This window comes from Ovis canadensis, chromosome 12 (assembly GCF_042477335.2).
Source record: "Ovis canadensis isolate MfBH-ARS-UI-01 breed Bighorn chromosome 12, ARS-UI_OviCan_v2, whole genome shotgun sequence".
Classification (NCBI taxonomy): domain Eukaryota; kingdom Metazoa; phylum Chordata; class Mammalia; order Artiodactyla; family Bovidae; genus Ovis; species Ovis canadensis.
In genome coordinates this window covers 81,753,798-81,773,215 of record NC_091256.1, presented here as the reverse complement: position 1 = coordinate 81,773,215, position 19,418 = coordinate 81,753,798, and the positions used below count along the sequence as shown (strand labels likewise).

Genomic DNA, 19,418 nt, shown 5'->3' with positions numbered 1-19,418 from the left:
TGTGGTGCTGGAGAAGACTCGAGAGTTCCTTGGACAACAAGGAGATCAAACCAGTCAATACTACAGGAAATCAACCCTGAATAGTCATTGGAAGGACTGATGCTGAAGCTGAAGCTCCAATGCTGTGGCCACCTGATGCGAAGAGTCGACTAAATGAAAAAGATCTTGATGCTGGGAAAAGACTGAGGGCAGAAGAAGGGGGTGACAGAGGATGAGGTGGTTGGATAGCATCACCAACTCAACAGACCTGAGTTTGAGCAAACTCCTGGAGACAATGAAAGACAGGGAAGCCTAGTGTACTGCCGTCCATGGGGTCACAAATAGTAGTACATGACTTAGCAACTGAACAACTCTTCCATTCAATAGTGATTCAGACTTCTATAAAAGGAAACTTGTTGCCTGATCCTATGAGTACTAACGGAATGGGATGTGACCAACGAGTGTACAGAGAAAACACTCAGTGTACAGTGCACAGTCTCAGGAGAAAATCAGCCTGGAATAGAAAATCTTCCATGACAATCTAGCCTGGGTGGGGAAGTTAACCAGGGTGGAGGGCCACACAGAGCATATGACAAACAGGAGTCAGGCCCAGCACACCTCTGTGCCACCCTGCTGGGGGAGGGCAGGGAGTCCCACCTCCGCCAGATGCCTCCCCATCTAGCTTGGATATGTCCTTGGGGCTGATGACCAGGAGGGGAAATCAGACCCAGGAGCTGCAAAACCACCTGAGGGAACAGGAGATGACCTCTTCAGAAAGAGGAAAGGTATTGCGTCTCTAAATTCCAAGAACTTGGCCAAAAGGAAAGAAGACAATGCCTTTTTAAAAAATATTTTTATTTATTTATTTGGCCGAGCTGGGTCTTAGCTGCATCACGCAGGATCTTTCCTTGTGGCATGTGGGATCTAGTTCTCTGACTAGGGATGGAACCAGGGGCATTGGGAGCTGGGAGTCTTAGCCACTGGACCACCAAGGAAGTCCTGACAATGCCTTTATTATGCATATGCTAGGGGAAATGATTCTGCAAGGGAAGGTACTAGCTGCCAAAGCGGAAGCACAGCGACTCCGGCCTGGCTCCGCTGCAGGCTCTGAGTCAGGCTCCTGCGGGGAAGGGGAGCGTCACGCTGAGCCTGGGCCACCGAGGACCGAACCCAGAGCTCCAAAGAGGTGACCCAGGCGCCCGGATGTGGAGAGAAGCCTCCTCCAGCGGGGGTGAAAGATACCAACTCGTCGGGCTCCTCGCTGAGCCGAGGAGGGCCGTCTCTGGGCTTCACCGGGGCAGGCAGCCGGCCACAGGGTCCGGCCGCGGCAAGGGCACAAAGTTCATGGGGCACAGCAGCAGTGGGCACACCTTCTCGTGCTCCTTCAGCGCCTCGCTCAGGTGCTTCAGCTCCTCCGTCAGCTTGCCGATCTCTCTCCGAAGCACTGTGTTTTCTTGCTCCAAGCACTCATACTCCTGAGAAGACAGGAAAGGCGCAAAATTGGCCCTGAAACCCGTGCCCTTCCTCCATCCTCCCGCAGATGTAACCGTGGGCCACGGAGCTCTCACCTCCTTCCCTGGCAGCTTCTCCTTAACGGTGCCTGCCTCCAGCCCTCGGATGTGTCTGTTCATCTGCTCCATGTCTCTCCCCTCCCACCGGGCTGAAAGGTTCTATGAGCCCTAGTTCTATGAGGGCTTTGCTTTTTTGGATCATCTTTATTGAGGGGTGTGTGTGTGTGTGTGTGTGTGTGCTTACTCGCTCAGCCATGTCCAACTTTTTGCAACCCCATGGACTATAGCCCACCAGGCTCCTCTGTCCATGGGACTCTCCAGACTAGAATACTGGAGTAGGGGGCCATGCCCTCCCCAGGGCATCTTCCAGAACCAGGGATCAAACCGCCGTCTCCTGTGTCTCCTGCACTGAGGTGAACTCTTTCCCTGCTGAGCCAGCAGGGAAGCCCTTACTGAGGTATAATTCATATAAAATAAAATGCATCGATTTTACATGTTTAGTTTAATGAGTTTTGACAAGCACAAACAACTGGTTTGATCGAGACGCAGAACGTCTCCATCCATCTGAAAGTTCCCTGATCTTGCTGTAGCCATGCGTTCCGGGAAACAAACTCACTCAGAAGGACAATGCAGAGGGGAGTTTATTACACTGGCGCACCCAAAGCAGAGTCTCCTCTTAGCCAAGGACCCCGACTAGTTTTTGGGAAAACCTTATATACCCTAAGTGTTCGTGCCCAAATCCACCTCCCCAGATTCCCAGAAACTAGTCTGAACAAAGGAAAAGAAAAATAGAGTTAACCCGTGATTCATATGCCTTAACCCTAGGAAGTTCAGTTCAGTTCAGTCGCTCAGTCGTGTCCGAATCTTTGCGACCCTAGGAAGTTAACGGTGGACAGTTATCAATAGGCCTGTGGTCATACCCCAATAAGCATAATAGAGTGTATGATTCTATTCAGTTACATAGATAATTAAGGTATTCTTTCAGACAATGGAGAGTCTAGGTACAAGCCCTGGGGCTCTTCCTTCTGGGGGCCTGGTTTTCCAGTTGGTATGTCATTTCCATAGATGCTGGGCATCTAGCTCAAAGTCCACAGTCTGGCCCAAGATGGAGTCCTGCTTTCAAGACGGAGCCTGTTCCGTCTGTTTCATCCTTCAATCTCCCTCTGCAGTCAGCCACCCCTGCCCCCTAGCTGCTGACCTACTTCTGAAGGTCTCTGCTGGGTTCACTTGTTTAGCCCCAGCACCAGGAAAAGTGTCTGGAACAGAACGCATGTTTGTTGAATGCTGAGTAAATGAGCGCAAAATACCTTTTGCTTTGGCTTTGTTTCAACACTCACCTAATAAGTTTCCACTATGTGAGAGTTTACAGAGGCTTAGAACTGGGGGCTGGTGGGGGGCGGGGGAGGAGGGTGGAATCAGAGAGCCCTTGGCCCAACCCACCCAGTGTAGAAACCTTCCCTGTGTAATCCCATCTCCAACATCCGACTCTCTCCTTCTTCCAAGGACACTTCCTGCCAACGTTTCCCAGCCGCTCTATTAGAAAGCTCCACTTTGTACTGATCTAAAATCCTTCTCCCCTTCACACCCACCTACTGGGCTTGGTTCCACCTATGGAACCACACAGAATACGTGCGATACTTTCTCAACATCACAGTTCTTGAAATGTGAGGAGATGGCCCCATACCACTTCCCCTTAGGTGTTCTACGAGCCCAACTGCCTCAGGTCCTCTGGGCTCCTTGGGTTTTAGGACTTCTGCTTCCTCTGCCCTCCTGGAGGCCATTCCCGACGTACGTTCCATTTGCCAGGGGCTCTGAGCAAACTTCCCCTAACACAGTGCGTGAGTCTGGGGAGGGCCCGGCTATGCGGAGGGCAGCTGTCTAGAGGTAGTCTGCTCTGGGTGGGACCCACATTCAAAGCCAGCTGGCTCGAGAGATTCTCCCTGAGCTTGCAGAGAAGTGCAGGATTTGCCGGCACCTGCTGCATCCCCGTCCTTGCTTGAACGACCATTTTTTAATATTTTGGCTTAAGGGTGGGCTCTACATCCACTTCTACTGAATTTCACCCTGTTTCTTGGGCACCTTCCAGCTCAGCAAAATCGTTTTGAATATTGATTATGCCAGCTCCTAAACTGGTGATACCACACAGCTCTAAGTTTTCCCCTCATTTGATGAAGCAAGTCTTTTTCTTCATCCAACTCGTTAGTAAGTCCTACAATACTCGGCCACTTGCAGAGCCTGACCTTCTTAAGGCTGACAGTCTCATTTGCATCTTGTTGAAAAGCTGTTTTCAACCATTTCTAGGTTGATTCATATGATTAGGCTTTGTCGTACCATGCATTTTCTGAGCTGGGGACCCAACCTTATTATCTTACCAGTAATGTTTAAGAAATATTACGGAAAGAGTCTGATCTTCTTACAAGCATGAAGGCACATGCAAATTCTCAGCTCTCCCTCTTTGCTATTCTCCTCAACTGAGCTATCTTCCTTTTTTTGAATGTGGGCCCAGCTCAAGTCCACCACCTCCAGGAAGGCTTCCCTGATTATAGCACCTAATGAAACCACATCTCTCATTATTTGTTCTCTTCAGTCTTGTATCATAGTTCAATCTTACTTATAATAAATAAAGTCTCTCCCCAAAGATTAGAAATGTATAGCAACCAAGGGCCTCTGCTACCTTCTCCTATAACCCTTCTGACTGGCCCCAGTGCCAACATCTACGACTCCTCAACATCACTGACTCCTCAACTCTCGCCCTCGGTCTCCTCTTACCTTCTTTCCTCCCTGCCTCCTCCTTCTAGTCACCTTCCTCCCACTCAGAACAAGGGTCCCAGAGGGGTTCCATGCAGAGGCCATTGAAGCTATCCCTCTGCCCCCTGTCTTTCCAAGGCAGGCTCTCAGGGTGGCCTGGAATACTCTCCACGGCAGCAGGCCTCACCCACGTGCCCGCAGGCTGTCTGGGGGTCACTTTGGCTCCCCCAGGGGGCTGGCCACATCTGCCTGCAGCTCTCCCCCAGACCTACCACCCCCACCTCCCCAGACTCTCGTCTGGCCTTTGACCAGCTCTAGTCCTGGAGTCAGAAGTCAGTCTCCTGATGCAGCAAGAGGCCCTCCGTGGGCTGGAAGGGTCTGGATAGGAGCAGGGCATGGGGGCCTAGGCACCACGGGGAGCCTGCCCACAGCAGAGGGCTCAGAGAGACTATAGCTCTGGGTAGCTTGCACATGCGTGTGTGCAAGCACGCACGTGCACGTACACACACACACACACACACTCCATCCTGCAACTGGAAATGCTCTGCACTCCAAGTAAAATGGAGAACACGTTTGATTGGTCCCATCCCTGGTGGCTCAGATGGTAAAGAATCCACCTGCAATGCAGGAGACCTGGGTTCGATCCTTGGGTGGGGAAGATCCCCCAGAGCAGGGCATGGCAACCCGCTCCAGTATTCTTGCCTGGAGTCCTCATGGACAGAGAAGCTTGGTGGGCTACAGTCCATGGTGTCGCAAAGAGTCGGACACGACTGAACAACTAAGAACAGCTAAGATTTTAACTGGATTCCAAAGAAAAGACTCCTTCCTGTGGCAGAATATTCCAAATGGCTTTGTGTAGTTACTGAACTGTGTGGCAAGATGCTTGTGAGCTTTCCCTCTGGAAGCCACGGGGGCCACGCTGCCTAAGTTCTCTGCTTGCCCTAAACCTCCGCTCAAAAAGGCCACAGAGCGGGCGCCCAGCAGGTCCCCTGGCTGCCTTCTCCCTGGGGACTTTCTCTTCTGGGATTTAAGTTTTATTCATAAATCTGCAGAGGGGGCTTTTCATCGAGCTGAGGGAATAAAAAGAGAAGAGGTCAAAATCTTCTTCACGCAAGACCAGCTTCACAAATATAAAAAAGGGGAGTGGGAAGAGGAGGAAGAGGAGGTGAGAACACTGAGTGGGTACAGAGGGGAATGAGGAAGACCCTCTTCAGCCTGGGGAAAATTACCTGGACTTAATATGTGTGTAAGACAAGCCAAGACCGTTAGACCCTTTGTTATTTCCAAAGAGATGATCAGTCTAGCTCTGATCTTGCTGACTCTTGAGTCTCCTGCCCTGGGAGGGTTTGAGGTCACCAGGCTGCCTTCTCTGGGTATTTGCAGGACACAGCCACAGAGCAGAGATGAGAATGGGAGGTGGCGAAATCACTGCAAATCCAAGTTCTGCCTCGGAAATTAAACTGTCTCAGGCAGTGATGCCCAACTGGGGCAATCTTGGCAGTCCCCAGGGGACATTGGGAGCGGCTGGACAGCCTGGGTGGTGACAGCTGCAAAGGGCACCACTGCCTCCAGGGGGTACAGGGTTGAGCACAGATACTGCTCAATGTCCTAGGGTACACAGGACATCCCCCCCAGTGAGGAGATAGCTGACCCCAAATATCAATAGTACTATGCTTGAGAAACCCTGGTCTGAGCACCTAAGAGAGGCTGATTGAGGACTGCGGTGCTGTCTGGGTGGGGAGAGATTTGGATTCTAAGATGCCTTTGATGCAAAGACTGGTATGTGGGAACCAGGGGCCAGAGATGATAACTAAGGCGGGAAGGGAATGAGGGGAAGGGAAAGGCCATCAGGAGGACACAGACCCCCTTTCACAAGCGAGGCAACCGAGGCTCGGAGGTACAGCGACTCTTCCGAGGTCATACACACTTGGGACCTGATCCCTGACCCCAACATCAGCCGCAGCTCTCACGCAATGATAGCAATTCTGCTTTTGCTCGGCAGGGCCTGGGCCCAAATTTCCCCCATGGTGGTTACCAGCAGGAAAGGACTACTCGAACTCAGGATTTTACAATAAGTCTCTTCCCAAGCCTTAAGCTCATACGCTTCCCAGCAGAAAAATTGTGTCACCAGTCCAGGGCAGTACAAATTAGTGTCATCATCACTTTCTAAACCCGCTGAGGACTGACATGAAGCATTCTCTTAGAATATGCAATATCTGAAAACACCAGGGCGGCACACACCACAGTCATATTGCCCAAGACAGTTGTCAGCTTGTGACATTCAGGGCTCCCGAGGGTGGCACTGCTGTCTTCCTTTTCTGGCTCAAAATCCTTTCCCAGTCTTACATCTCCGGGTGCCTGGCTGGAACCAGGGTGACCCACTTCTGACACACTCACAACTGGCCTTAGAGACCCGGACCGTCTTCTTGGGTTCCCATCTGTAAATATGGACTCAGGTCGTGTGCCTAGTGTTCAGAGATGAATACGGGCTCAAAATCCCCAAGAGAAGGGTTAAGTGCTTTGACTGGGTGACTTGAAAAGCCACAGTGAACAGTGAGGCACACAGATATATGCTAGGAACCGCTTCTCGTCACCACAGTGTGGCTTCCAGAAACACCCGCCCGCGGGGAACTCAGACAACCCTCAAGAGTGAGCCTGGCCTCTCCCTGGCTCTGCCTGCCCAGGTGCTCCTCCCAACCAGGTGGGTTGGGGGGGGGGGGTCCTGCCCTGATAGGATAGCTCCCCCATCTTTGGGGCTGGAGAGCTGGGGAAGGAGGAGGGCGCCTGAGAGGCTTGTAACAGCTGGGACTACAGGAGACCTTTCTGGATGTTGGAGGGAAGAGAGGCTCAAGAATTGAGGGGGCAGGAGAGGACGGTGGGAATTTTTAAACACATCTTGCTCTAAATATTCCCCTTCACAGTGCTCAGGAAAAGCAAACAAAGAGCTCGTGCTACCTGGAGATATTTAGCAATGGCAGCCCACCAGATGGGATAGAGAAATTCATGGGATAGAGGCTTTACTCAAGGGGACTTCCCTGGCGGTCTACTGGCTAAGACTCTATGCTTCCAGCAGAGCAGTGTGGGTTCGAGTCCTGGACCAGGAATTTAAAATCCCACAGGTCGCAGGTTTTAACAACCCGCTTTACTTTACTCTTAGGACGGGTGGGCTCCTCTCCTCAGAGGAGAGGGACTTCCTCAGGGGATCGCAGGGCAGCTGTGGACGTCAGGCCGTGGGTTTCTTGGCCCCTCGATGTCTCCCAACATGCTGGCCGCATTCCAAGTCTGAGGAGGAGGTTTCCAATCACCTCTTACTTCTCCCAACCTAGAAGTGGCCTGGGAGCCCCAGGGAGCCCGCGGGGCTTTCAGCTGTGACCCACAGCAGTGTGCAGGGTCCCCTGCCCACAACCCACTGGAACACAAATTATTCATCACCACACGTCTGAACCAGACATCTCACTCTCAATGTGCAGATGTTCTTCAAAGTTTGAAAACTAGTCACCAAGGTGGCTGCTGCCACCAGCGACCAATGACACTTGAGCGTAGCTAGTGACAGTAAAGGGCTCCGTGTGGCATGGATGGAACCACTGTCCTGGCCTCCTCGACACTGTGTTTCCCAACAAAACTGGCCGTGGTGCGTGATCCTGATCCATCCTGGCAGCTCCCCAGAAAAAGAGGGGAGGCCGTGGTCTTCTGTGGAGGCCCTGGGTTTCAGAGCAATCAGCCCTGTTTCTGGAAAGGGCAGCTGGCATGGTTATGTCTATGGATAGCAGAACAAGCTAAGAACGTATGAACGGTCCTCCACCCACTGTTCTAGGAGGGATTAGGCAGGAGAAAATGTGACGAACCACCGTTAAGTTTCCCAGACATCAAGTTTGTTTGGTTATCAAATCCCACAGCGACAGAAATTGAGAGAGACCCATCTCTTTTTTTGAAGCTGTAGTAAAATATTCATGTTACCTTCCATGGGATACAGAATAAGCTCCAGGCTTTCTGAACTAATCAATACAATTAATAACAATCCTCTAACTCTGCTGGTAAAGAATCCACCTGCAATGCAGGAGACCTGGGTTTGATCCCTGGGTTGGGAAGATCCCCTAGAGAAGGGAAAGGCTACCCACTCCACTTTTCTGGCCTGGAGAATTCCATGGACTGTATAGTCCACGGGGTTGCCAAGAGTCGGACACAACTGAGCAACTTTCACTTCAGTTTCACTTTGACTCTTATCCCTCCCCAGGACAGGAATGAGATCTGATTCCTCTCCTTGTGACCCAGTGGTAGTGCCTTGCTGGCAGTGGTTCTTAATTAATACTTGTTAAAAAAAAAAAAAAAAACTTGTTGAGGGATTTCCCTGGGGGTCCAGTGGCTAAGGCTCCGTGCTCTCAATACAGGGGGCCCGGGTTCCCTCCTTGGTCACAGAACTAGATCCAGCATGGCAACTAAGAGTCGGCATGCTGCAATGAAGATCGAAGATTCCAAATGCGGCAACTAAGATCTGGTGTATCCAAATAAATAGATAAAAATAAAAATTAAAAATATATATCTGTTGAATGAATCTACTTGACCTGGTTCCACGAAAGATCTTATCCAAGTCATTTAGTCACCTCTGCACACATAATCACAGAGGTCTTAAAACCGAGTATCCTCTGGTGTGTTTTGATATTAATATACTCATCTCCAACTAGAAGCTCTTCGAGAGGAAGGGCCCAGCTGTCAGGCTGACGCATGTGCTCTGAACGTAGGGCTGTGCACTGACTGAGCAACAAATCCCCTCTGGGGGTTCTTTGGTAACAGGAAGCTAGAACCAGGCTTGCTTCAGGAGCAAAGGGAGGGAAGAAAGGAGGCAAAGGACATCCCAATTCTTCTGAGGAATTTTAAAGAACAATCCAGTCTGGGACAGGCTTTCCCTGACCCTGGTCTGAAGGTCTTAATCTCTTTCTACAATGCAGACTTCCTACTTTCAAGAAAGAATCTAGCATTTATAATGTATGGCCCTCCGTGAATTTACATCAATGGGTCTCCTCTCCCTGGAGGCTGTGCATTCTAAATATGTTCTCTGCTCACTGTGAAGGGGTTTTTAGAGATAGTCATTTCCCGCTCATAAAAGCCCACAGGCTCCAATGCTGTCAACACCCTCAGACTGGCCATGCTGAGACAATCTACGGCCAGAAAGACTGGCAGGAGAGTGCAGAACCAAAACCCTTAATGACCACATCAATCCTGCGTGAAGATGAGCACAGAGCTGCCATCGATTCCTTGGACAGATCCTGGGATGCCTTCTACATCACTTACTGACACAGAGTGGTTCCCTCGTCCTGGCTGCGAGATTATACGGGATAATACACAGGGATCTCAGGGAAGGAAAGAGTCTAGCGTCACCCTCAGGTCCCTGATTGGGGTGATGGGTCGACGGTTCATTAGCTTCATATTACAATTTGAAGACAGCTGAGAAGAGGAAGTCTCAGGATGAACAATCCCACTATTATGGCCAGGCTGCCACTAAGGAGCCTGCGGGGACCCATTTGGAGGCCTCGAAGCAGACACTGGAGATGCGGGGTTAGGGCCAGGACAGAGGTCTTGTTGCAGTGATCACTGCCTACCTGAGGGTGAGCAATGCTGGGAGCCAACAGATCAACAGATTAAATCTCCCAGGTGAGAGGACAAAAGGGTAGAGTCTGAAAGCATGGTCAGCACCAACATGTGAGAAAACAGACATGTAGAAAGGTGATCAAAGAAACAGAAAAAAGTGGTTAAGAGGGTCAGGAGAAATAGGAAGCTAAAGACCTTGCGGGGGGACTTCCCTGGTGGTCCACTGGCTAAGATTGCACACTTCCAATGCAGGGGTCCTGGGTTCAATCCCTGGTCAGGGAACTAGATTCCACATGCTGCAACTCTAAGATCCTGCACGCTGCAATGAAGACTGAAAAACCTGAGCGCTGCGACTGAGACCTGGCACAGCCAAAGGAATAAATACAAATAAACACTCTTTTAAAGTTATAAAAATAAAGAAGCTAAAGACCATGAATGTTCCAAGAAGCTGAGGGTTAGTGGTGTCAGAGGTCTCAGCAAGGTCAAGGATCAGGGGACTAGAACGAGGTCCCTGGACCAGGCAGTGTCAAGACACTAGCAGACTCAGCGGAGCCGTTTCTGTAGGAAATTTGCATGTCTGTGTGTGTGTGTGTGTGTGTGTGTGTGTGTGTTTGGGGTGCTAAAAGGATATCACAGTGACCTGGGAAATAAATGGGAACTGGGGACATCGAGACAGCAGGTCTCTTTTTAAGCAGCAGGGAGGGACTTCCCTGGTGGTCGGGTGGCCCATGCTCGAAATGCAGGAGGCCCAGGTTCCACCCCTGGTCAGGGAACTAGATCCCATATGCCATGAAAATAGATCCTGTCTGCCAAATAAATTCAATAATTAAAAAAAAAAAAGAACCAGGTAAATAAAGGAGGGAAAGAAAGGAAACGGGGCACTAGCTTGAAAGGGAGTCAGGATCAAAAGGAAGTTTCCTTGCTTTAAAATTAAAAGAGAACTGTGAGATACAGCCAGTGAAGGAGCAATGAAGACTCCGGAGAGGGATGACTCCGAACGCTGGGCTGGAGGGAGGCAGCGGGATTAGATGCACCCGGCCGGAAGTGGTGATGACCAGGGCGTGGGGGCGGAGGACCACTCCCCGCCGTGGCCCTCGCGTGGCTCAGCCCCAAACACCCGCTCACCTCGTGGAGTTTGTCAGCCTTCTGGGTCTGCTTCTTCCGACTTCTCTGAGCAGCAACTCGGTTTTTCTCCCTCCTCCGGACCTTCCTGTCGTCATCCTCAGGGCTCTGGGGGAAAGGGCGTGGTCAGGTGGGATGCTGAGGCCCCTCGCCGCCCCTCCTCTGCCCATTCCCTTCATCCAGCCCTGCTCGGGAGCATCACCATGTTCGTTGCGGCCACAGCAGCGCTTGCTGCTCCATCAGCGGGGGAATCAGTGGCCCCGCGTCGAGGGAGCACTACGCATGAGCTATGGCTGGGTTAGCTGCTCCCCCGCCCTCGCCGCCCCCGAGACCTGTGTGGTGGGACTGCCATCTAAAAGATGAGGAATAAGAAACTCCGAGAGGTTGAGGAACTTGCTCCAGGTATCACAGCTAGTAGAGGGTCGAACGGGAAGTGGAACTCACGTCTGCTGGACTCCAAACCAAGTTCTCAAACCTTTCCCCCACCCACCTCCTGGGGCGTGTGCCTGGAAGAGGTGTGGTGTTGGTGTGCACTTGAGGACGGGAAAGGCAAAAGGCGGCTGCTATCTGGGACTTGCCGTGGGCCAGGCCTTCCGCCACCACACACAAACAGGTACTTTTGACATTGTGTGCAAATCACAACTATGCTGATTACCGATTGTAACCACGCAACTCTCCCAACACACCAAGTGGTCCTAAAGGCCACAGGCAGCTCATCCCTTTGAACAGTGCTTGACTGACATTTTGTTTCACAGGTCAGAGCAGTTTGAATCCTAAAGCAAACTGATGATGTGTCTTGAAAGCTCTTAGCTATATATGAGATTTAACCAAACTTAGTCAAGTCCTTCAAGAGTTATTCTGAAAAGGCAGGCAGAAAAATGCACCTACAATGGTAAAAACACTTCATCCAGTTATAGAAAACAGAGGAGGGGTAGAGTATTTGCTTCCCAGAGACCCGTGAGAAGATTCCATGGAAATACTACCTTTAAAGAGTTTAGAGATCAAGAATTCAGTGGGATACAAACACAGGAAAGCTACTCAGTTATTACTATTAGTGGAAAGCAAATATTGATAACATGAAATAACAGATGTTTTCAGATATCATTTTATCAGATCTAATATTCCAAATAAGAAAGATACATAGCTCCTCAAGTTACAGTGAGTAGAGAATTTTCAGCATATGCAAGAAAATAAAGCTATGAAAGGAAAAGAAGAAAGAACATGACAGAGAGAAGTGGCCTGAAGACAGTGTTTAAGGGACCAGACACGAGCTGTTAAGATGTAGTCTTTAAGAGGCAAAGAAGTCTTGGTGGAGGTAATCAGAACACAACAGGGGGTCTGACACACAGAACTTTAGCTTTAGAAATATAGGTTCTTGGTTTTGTCCGTTATAGCAATATGGCCTTGGGTAAATGACTTACACTCTCTGATTTTTTGATTTTCTCATTTGCTGTGTGATTTATTCATTCTTTCAGTGAGTATTAACTGAGTACCTGCCATGTGCCAGGCACTGTCCTGAGCACTAGAGATGCATGTCCTGAACAAGTGGTCAGCAATCTCTGCCATGATTATCCTAACAGCCCAGCACTTGGAGCTGCATAAGATAAAACTAGATTTTATCCCAAAGCGCCACATGGTGTGTCTTCAGTAACGTCTGTTAAGACTGCTATTTTCTGTTGAGTCCCTTGTAGCACTCATCACCAAATCATGCCTCTCTGGTCCTCATTGGAGATTCATAAGGCCCAAGGGAGGAGCATGCATCCTGCCCTGTAAAAGTGGACCCTCCAAACTGCAGTTAGCACCTACCACATGGTCGGACCTGACAACCAGTAGAAATATTTAATCAAGGCGGAAAGAGAGCAGCAAAATGTTGATATATTCATATATTACTAACCATGTCTCTATTAGTCCTCATAAAAATCACAAGAAGTTATATTGATTTTTACACGTGGAGAAACTGAGGCTCAGATAGGTGAAGCAGATTCCCCAAGGCTACGCAGCCTGTGTGTGGCAACGCTGAGGCCCAGACTCAGCTGTGTGACTCTCTAGCGTCACCCGATGACATTCTGCGGCAGGCACCTAACTGAGAAGCAGGGCATAACCCTGAAAAGACTCGATCCTAACGTAGTTGAGTGAGAAGTTCTCGGTCTGCCGTCCCTGCCGGCAACCTTGTGTGTTTCCCCGAGTACGCGGCTGTAAACACTGTGGTGGACTGCGCAGAGGAGCCGGCGCCCGCCGAGGGCTCTCCACCCGCCCTGAGGTTGGAGTCTGCCCACCTCGGGCCGCCACCTCGCGTCCCTGGGCCATTCGGGAGGCCGCCGGAGGAGAGTACACGCTGAGATTGCCTGGGCACGAGCCGCCCCTCGGAGCGGAATTTCCCCTCTCCACACCTTGGCCCCAGCTCGGCGCGGCGGGGAAGGACCACGCGCTCTGGCGATGGGGCGGCAGCCAGCGGCGGCGCACGGATGGCGACACCCAGGGCGGCCCAGACCCCACGTGCCGGGCAGCGTGAACAGTGCCCAGCCCTACCAGACGTCGGCGCCCTCCGACCTCTGCTCCTCTCAGGTTCAGGAGCCCAGTCACCATCCCGGACGCCCCGGGCACCTGGAGTGCGCTCGGGGCGGCCGGGCAGAGGCGCACAGCGGGGTCCCCGCGTGCCCCCGCGCCGCTCGCGTCCGGCTCCCGCACTGCCCTCTACCCCTGCTCCCATCAGTCCCCAGCCGGGAGCCCCAGCACCCACCTCCTCGCGCCCCTCGTAGCGCGCCCACCACTCCCCGCAACCCGGGCACCCCCCCCCCGAGCCTCCATCTAGCTCGCTACCTGTGGCCGCGCCTGGTTCCCGGGCGCCGAGACGCTCCTGTGCAGGACGCTGCCGGCAGCCGGGAGCCCTTGCGACATGCCGGGCGCTGCTCCGGCTCGGCCCGGCCCGCCGCGCAGCCTCGCGGACGAGCGGCCGCGCGGCCCGGCGCGCCCTGCACGCGGGGCGCTGCCTACCGGCTCCCTCGGGCCTCACGCATCCCCGCGCCCCCGCACCTGCGGGCGGCCGCCTCGGCCCCGCCCCCCGGGCTTCCCGCTCCCCCGGCTCCGCCGCGCGGCGCCCGGGTTTCCCCACCCCCCGGTCCCAGCGCGCCGTCCTTCCCGTCCCGAGTCCGCCCCGCCCCGCCTTCTCCCACCCCCGCTCCGTTCCTCCTCTCCCCGCCCTCTCGCCGCACCCCGGGGTCCCAGATCCCACCCCTGCCGCCGCTTTCCGCTGGGGCCCCCCTGCTTCGTGGAAGTCACGTGGTGGCTCCGAAACCCAGAAGGGAGCGCGAAGCCCCCTCACCAGAAGCGAGGCTGGGACAGGTTGCGGTCGTGGAGGCGCCGCGCAGCCCTGGGGGGCGTCTCTCGGCCGCTCTCGGAGAACTCGGGCTGAGAAACTCCAGTGGGAGGTTTGGGAGGGGGGGCGGTGTTTTCTTTCCCGGTCCCACCGCGGCACCTTCCTGCGCATCCGCCCGCCTTTCCCCCCGCCCGCAGGGGTGACAGTCTCGGGGGACTTTCTCTGCGCTGCGATCGGTCACGCTCCCTCCCTCCGGGGCCCCACCGGGGAGACGCAGGCCTGTGCACCTTGAGACCCACGGGGCACCCCGGGGCCTTTCTGAGGAGAGCACCTTCTCTCTCCTCTATCGCCAGTTCCGCGGGGCAGTGGGAGGGAACCAGGCGGGGCGGCCCCGGAGGGTGAATTCCCTCGGGGAGGATGGCGAGGAAGAGATTGTCCTGCAGATTTCACAGTGGCTGGGCTTCCCCGTAGCCTGGCTGGCACGGGGGACGTCCCTGGTACACAGGTTCGGGGATCTGGACCCTGCGCGCTAACGTGAAATGGACCCGATGCTTTTTCTCTCCCAAGGTTCAAGTGGCGGATGCTCTGCCCGCAAAGTTAAGATGCGGGACTTCGTGCCAGACGGAGGCCGAGGCTTGCTCCCTCCACCTGCCTGCCAGTTAAAAGATGCAAAGTCAAGCGATGTTGTACGTGATCCCAGCAAAGGGGAAAAAAAAAAAAAAAAAGGCAAAAAAAAACAAGTGGTTACGGGTTTGTGGTCTGCATACTGTGAGCACCGGGAAGGAAAGATAACCGCGAACCTGGGCCGGCGGGTGGGAACCAGAATCAGGAGGTCAGGCGTGCCTTCCGAGTGTGGTCGCTTAAGCTTTCAGGCTCCAGGTTCGTGGGCAGCTGTGAGGATGAAGGCGGGGTAGGGGGTGGTGAGGAGTCGGGGGTAGCGGGGCGGACACTTGTGGCTCCCAGTCCAGTGCAAGTGGCTCTCCGCGCCAGGTTTAAGACCCTTGCAAAAGTTTTGAGATGCAGCCAGCTAGAGGGCAGGGAAGCAAGTGGTGATTCTTGTCTGTGTGTGTCGGGGCTTGGACCAGCCGAGAGGAGGGTGGAGGTGCACGCGGGCCGCGGGAGGACAGAGGGTGGGCGCCTCCACGATTAAGGCTGCACAGCGGCGGAGCCCTCTCTCCGTCCGCCTGGATTTCTCTTTTATCCTTTTCTTCGCTCAGCAGAACTCATGGTGGCCCTGGGGCTATTATTCTGCCTCCTATCCAGGTACAGACTCCAATAAAGACGGGGAAATCTCCGAGTCAAGTGGTCTTTAATGTTTAGAAACACTTTCATCCCCCAGTGTTGTTTCCAACAGAAGAGCAAGATGAAAACGCAAGGACATTTAGGTGCACTCCCACGCTTCATTCTAGATATTGCTCCTTTTCTGGTCTCGCTGAGCCACATCACATTCTAGGTCCTTTGGGCTCTACCTTGCTCCTCTTCCCCCAGGGAGCCTGGAACCCATCCCCAGTACACAAGAACTCTTCACACAGGTATAGCCCTACTGTTTCAGTTACTCAGGGCTTTCCTCAAATATATTAAAAGAAAGAGTCCTGGTTAACTAGTGAGAACTTACAGGACACATTAATTTGACCTACACTTACATCAAAAGGAATGAATGAAATAATGATAGAAAATAAGATCAGGAAGATAAAGCAGAATTAAATCCTTTATCAAAGCCCTGGGGATAAGACAAAGGGGAGAGAATTTTCTAAGATGAAGGTGATAGGAAAAACCCCATTGACAAGATCTGAGCAGTATAACAGTGTTAAATTGACTCAGGTGACAGTATAACTAGACATTTTAAACCAGTAGATGGGGAAAAATATTCACAGTAAATCTGACAGTGGTAAAATCTTTATTATATATACAGCCCATGAAAAAGAATAAGAAAAATATTGAGACAACCTCCTAAAGGTAAATAGCAAGTGACACAAACTGGCATTCTCCAACAGAGAAAACAAGGAAAATAGATATAGGAAAAATACATGTTAAAGTAATATGACTTTTAAACTTTTAATATTTGAATTAAAATATTAATTTAATATCAAAAGAAAAAGTTGTGAAAGTGTGGTGAAATTGGTGTTCTCATATTGCACCGGTATCACTGTAAATTGGTAGAAAGCGTTGGAAAGCAGTTCTATTGTAATTTTCAAGAATCATGCAAGACATCACTTTTGACTTAGTTTTCCTAGGAAACTTCTAGAAAATCATTCAAGAAGATAATCGAAAATATTAAAGAGAAAATACTATATGAACTAAAAATTCATAAGAATATTGTAAGTGAAAAATTGTAAACAACATAAATGTCCCATTATAGGTGAACAGCTAAATAAAGTATGTTCTAACCATGGGATAGAATGTTATGCATCTTTAAAATTACAAGCATGTAGACAAATTTGCTACATGGACGATTTATTTGATAGAAGGCAAACTGGGAAAAAAAATCAGGATACAAAAGATATAACAGTAACATGTATATAAAAATATATGCATAACACTACTGTATGTACACTTAAAAATGGCTAAGATGGTAAATTTTATGTTGTATTTTTATTTTACCACAATGAAAAAGTGTATGCATATGAGAAAAATTAGAAGGGAATATACGAAAGTTCTAGCTTTTCTATTGTGTTGGTAGGATTATAAATACTGTCACTTGTCTTTTTTAAACATTTTGGAAAATGTTTTATTACATTAACAACTTAAAATGTTTTATATTTACAAGTGATATTATCTCTCCTAGTTCTGAGCTCATTTGTTACACCAGAATGTCAACACCTCTCTGATCAAGTGGGATGTGCTAATGACAGCCTGTATTTGCTGCTTTTCTGTGCTGTTTTCTAGTTCATTTTATTTGAAATCAGAAGGAGAAATAAAAATGAAAAGGAAGAAAAGATAAACAAGAACAGACATTTCAAGTGTCTGCTTTGCTTCTTCCTCCTTTTCTCTTTATTTGTATTTTTTTCCTTTGAACTGGGAAGATTATATGATTTGGCAATTTCCTATTACTACCACAGTGACTCTGGATTGCATTTTTGGGGACAAAGGGAGGAGGTGCAAGAGGTTTATGGCTCAGTGATCAAATCCTCTGGTGATTCACTTCACAAGAAAACATTTCATTATAAAACAAAATTGCTCAAATGCTAGAAAATCCTGCCACTGTGTCACCTTTGCTCTTCTCTTTTAGGGAAACTGGACTTCCAGTAACTACTTTCACTGCTGTTTCTCAGAAGGTGGTCCTGTGGGCTGCTGGTGGGGCTAGAGAAAGGTCCATTAAAGGCAGAGATCCTTGTGCTTACCAGAAATTGGTCATGTTCCAGGAAATGGGCACAACCATGGACTCAACAAAGATCCACACCTCATGGAGCTCAGTTCTAGAGTGTGGAGAGAGACGAAAAGCAAAACATCTGTTTAGATGGTGATACAGCCTATGGAGAAACACAAAGCGGGGACAAGAAATAGGGCCTGGTGGAGGCAGGTCAGGATTCCCAGGTGGCTCAGCGGTAAAGAACCCGCCTGCCAATGCAGGAGACACAGGAGTTGTGGGTTCGATCCCTGGGTCAGGAAGATCCCCCGGAGGAGAAAATGGCAACCTACTCAAGTGGGAAAATTGCATGGACAGAGGAGTTTGGCGGCCACAGTCTGTGGGGTCGCAGAGTCAGAAACAACCGAGTGACTGAGCACGCACCCAAGCATGCATGAGGGTAGGTCAAGCAAGGCTTTTCAGAAGGAGATGGGATAAGTTGTCCAGACTGCATTAACAGCAAGTTCAAGAGCCTCATGGGACTGTGCCTGTAGGAAAAACTGTAGGAGACTGGAGTGGACTGAGAAAGGGCTGGATACCACGAGGTGAGTTCAGAAAGGCAAAGGGCCAGGTCACGCAGGGCCACTTGGACTGTTGGCTTTTTTGGAAGTGAAATGGGAAAACATCGGAGTCTTTTGAGCAGAAGTGTGACATGATCTGACTGTCAGTTCTTACAGGATCACGTTGGCCACTGCATTAAGAACAGATTGAAATGGGCAGGAAGACAAAAGGAGTTGATGGCAACAAACCAGGAGAGTGGGGGTGAGGGTTTGGAAGTTGTTGAGAGTAGAGGAGCCTGAGGCCAATTTGCCAGGAAGTCAGTGGGCATCAGCTTCAAGGCCAGGACCAGAATGGGCCCTGGCAATGTGTTCATATGGTGACAGGGCATAATAATATTTGCACAACTGGGATATTTCAGCCATAGATGGTTCAGACCACTGTCTCTTTTCCACCCCGAAATTCCACTCAGTCCCATAAAGTCTGGTGGTATTGAAGTGGCTGTGGGCATTTGGGGGAAGGTTTAATCAGAGATATATTTATATACTGGGATACAGGGTTGTGGTTTGCAGTCTCTTCTGTCAAGTCCTATTACTGCTACCTGTATGGCTCCCAGGAATATTCCTGCTGCCCTCTGTACTAACTCACCTGACAAGGTAGGTTGTACTGAGACGTGAATATTCCTGCAAGGCCAGACGCCACACTGATGTCAGTGGTGGAAGAGAAACAAGGTTTGAAATGTACAGCCCCAGAAGCCAATCTCTGAAAATTCTTAGACTGTCACACATGTGCTGTTCTAGTCAAAATAGCATTCTCTCCTCCCAGGAATGAAATCGACCATACAGCTTATACTATAATAAATGTACTATAAGGAATTTTTTTTGTTAATGGGAGTGATTTATTTGATGAAGCTTGATTATGACACTTTAACTGCTATTTAGAAATATGTTCTGGAACATTTTCAATAAAAGAGAGTACAGACTTCTGATTCTTTCATATAGGGAGGACGACATTCTCTCTTTAAATTCATTTATGTGTAGGGTAAGGAGTTAGATGAAATAGGTGAAGGGAATAAGAGGTGCAAACTTCCGATTATAAAGTTGGTAAGTCATAGGGAGGTAATTTACAGCGTGAGAAACGTATACAATAATATTCTAGTAACTTTGTGTGGCATCAGATGGTCACTAGACTTGTGACAATCATTCTATAATGTATTTAAGTGGCAAATTACTATGTTGTACATCAAAACTCACACAATATTGTACATCAACTATATTTTAATTACAATAAATGAAAAATTTGAAAATCAATT

General features: G+C 50.2%; 1 protein-coding gene across 1 annotated transcript; it reads right to left on the bottom strand.

Moving 5' to 3' along the window:
* Positions 1 to 813: 813 nt before the first annotated feature.
* BATF3 (basic leucine zipper ATF-like transcription factor 3) lies at positions 814 to 14,086 on the bottom strand. Its single transcript, XM_069544199.1, has 3 exons — positions 13,767 to 14,086; positions 10,950 to 11,054; positions 814 to 1,454 (listed from the first exon to the last, which is right to left on the bottom strand). Exons 1-3 carry the CDS (start codon positions 13,842 to 13,844, stop codon positions 1,269 to 1,271), a joined length of 369 nt encoding a protein of 122 aa, XP_069400300.1. The 5' UTR covers positions 13,845 to 14,086; the 3' UTR covers positions 814 to 1,268.
* Positions 14,087 to 19,418: the final 5,332 nt, after the last annotated feature.

Bases quoted from the DNA above. Each gene is read 5' to 3' on its own strand.
- BATF3 (XM_069544199.1), bottom strand. From the start codon at position 13,844: ATGTCGCAAGGGCTCCCGGCTGCCGGCAGCGTCCTGCACAGGAGCGTC. The intron at 11,055-13,766 runs GTAGCGAGCTAG...CCTTTCCCCCAG, and splicing joins GGAACCAGGCGCGGCCACAG to AGCCCTGAGGATGACGACAG. The intron at 1,455-10,949 runs GTGAGCGGGTGT...CTGTCTTCTCAG, and splicing joins AGGCTGACAAACTCCACGAG to GAGTATGAGTGCTTGGAGCA.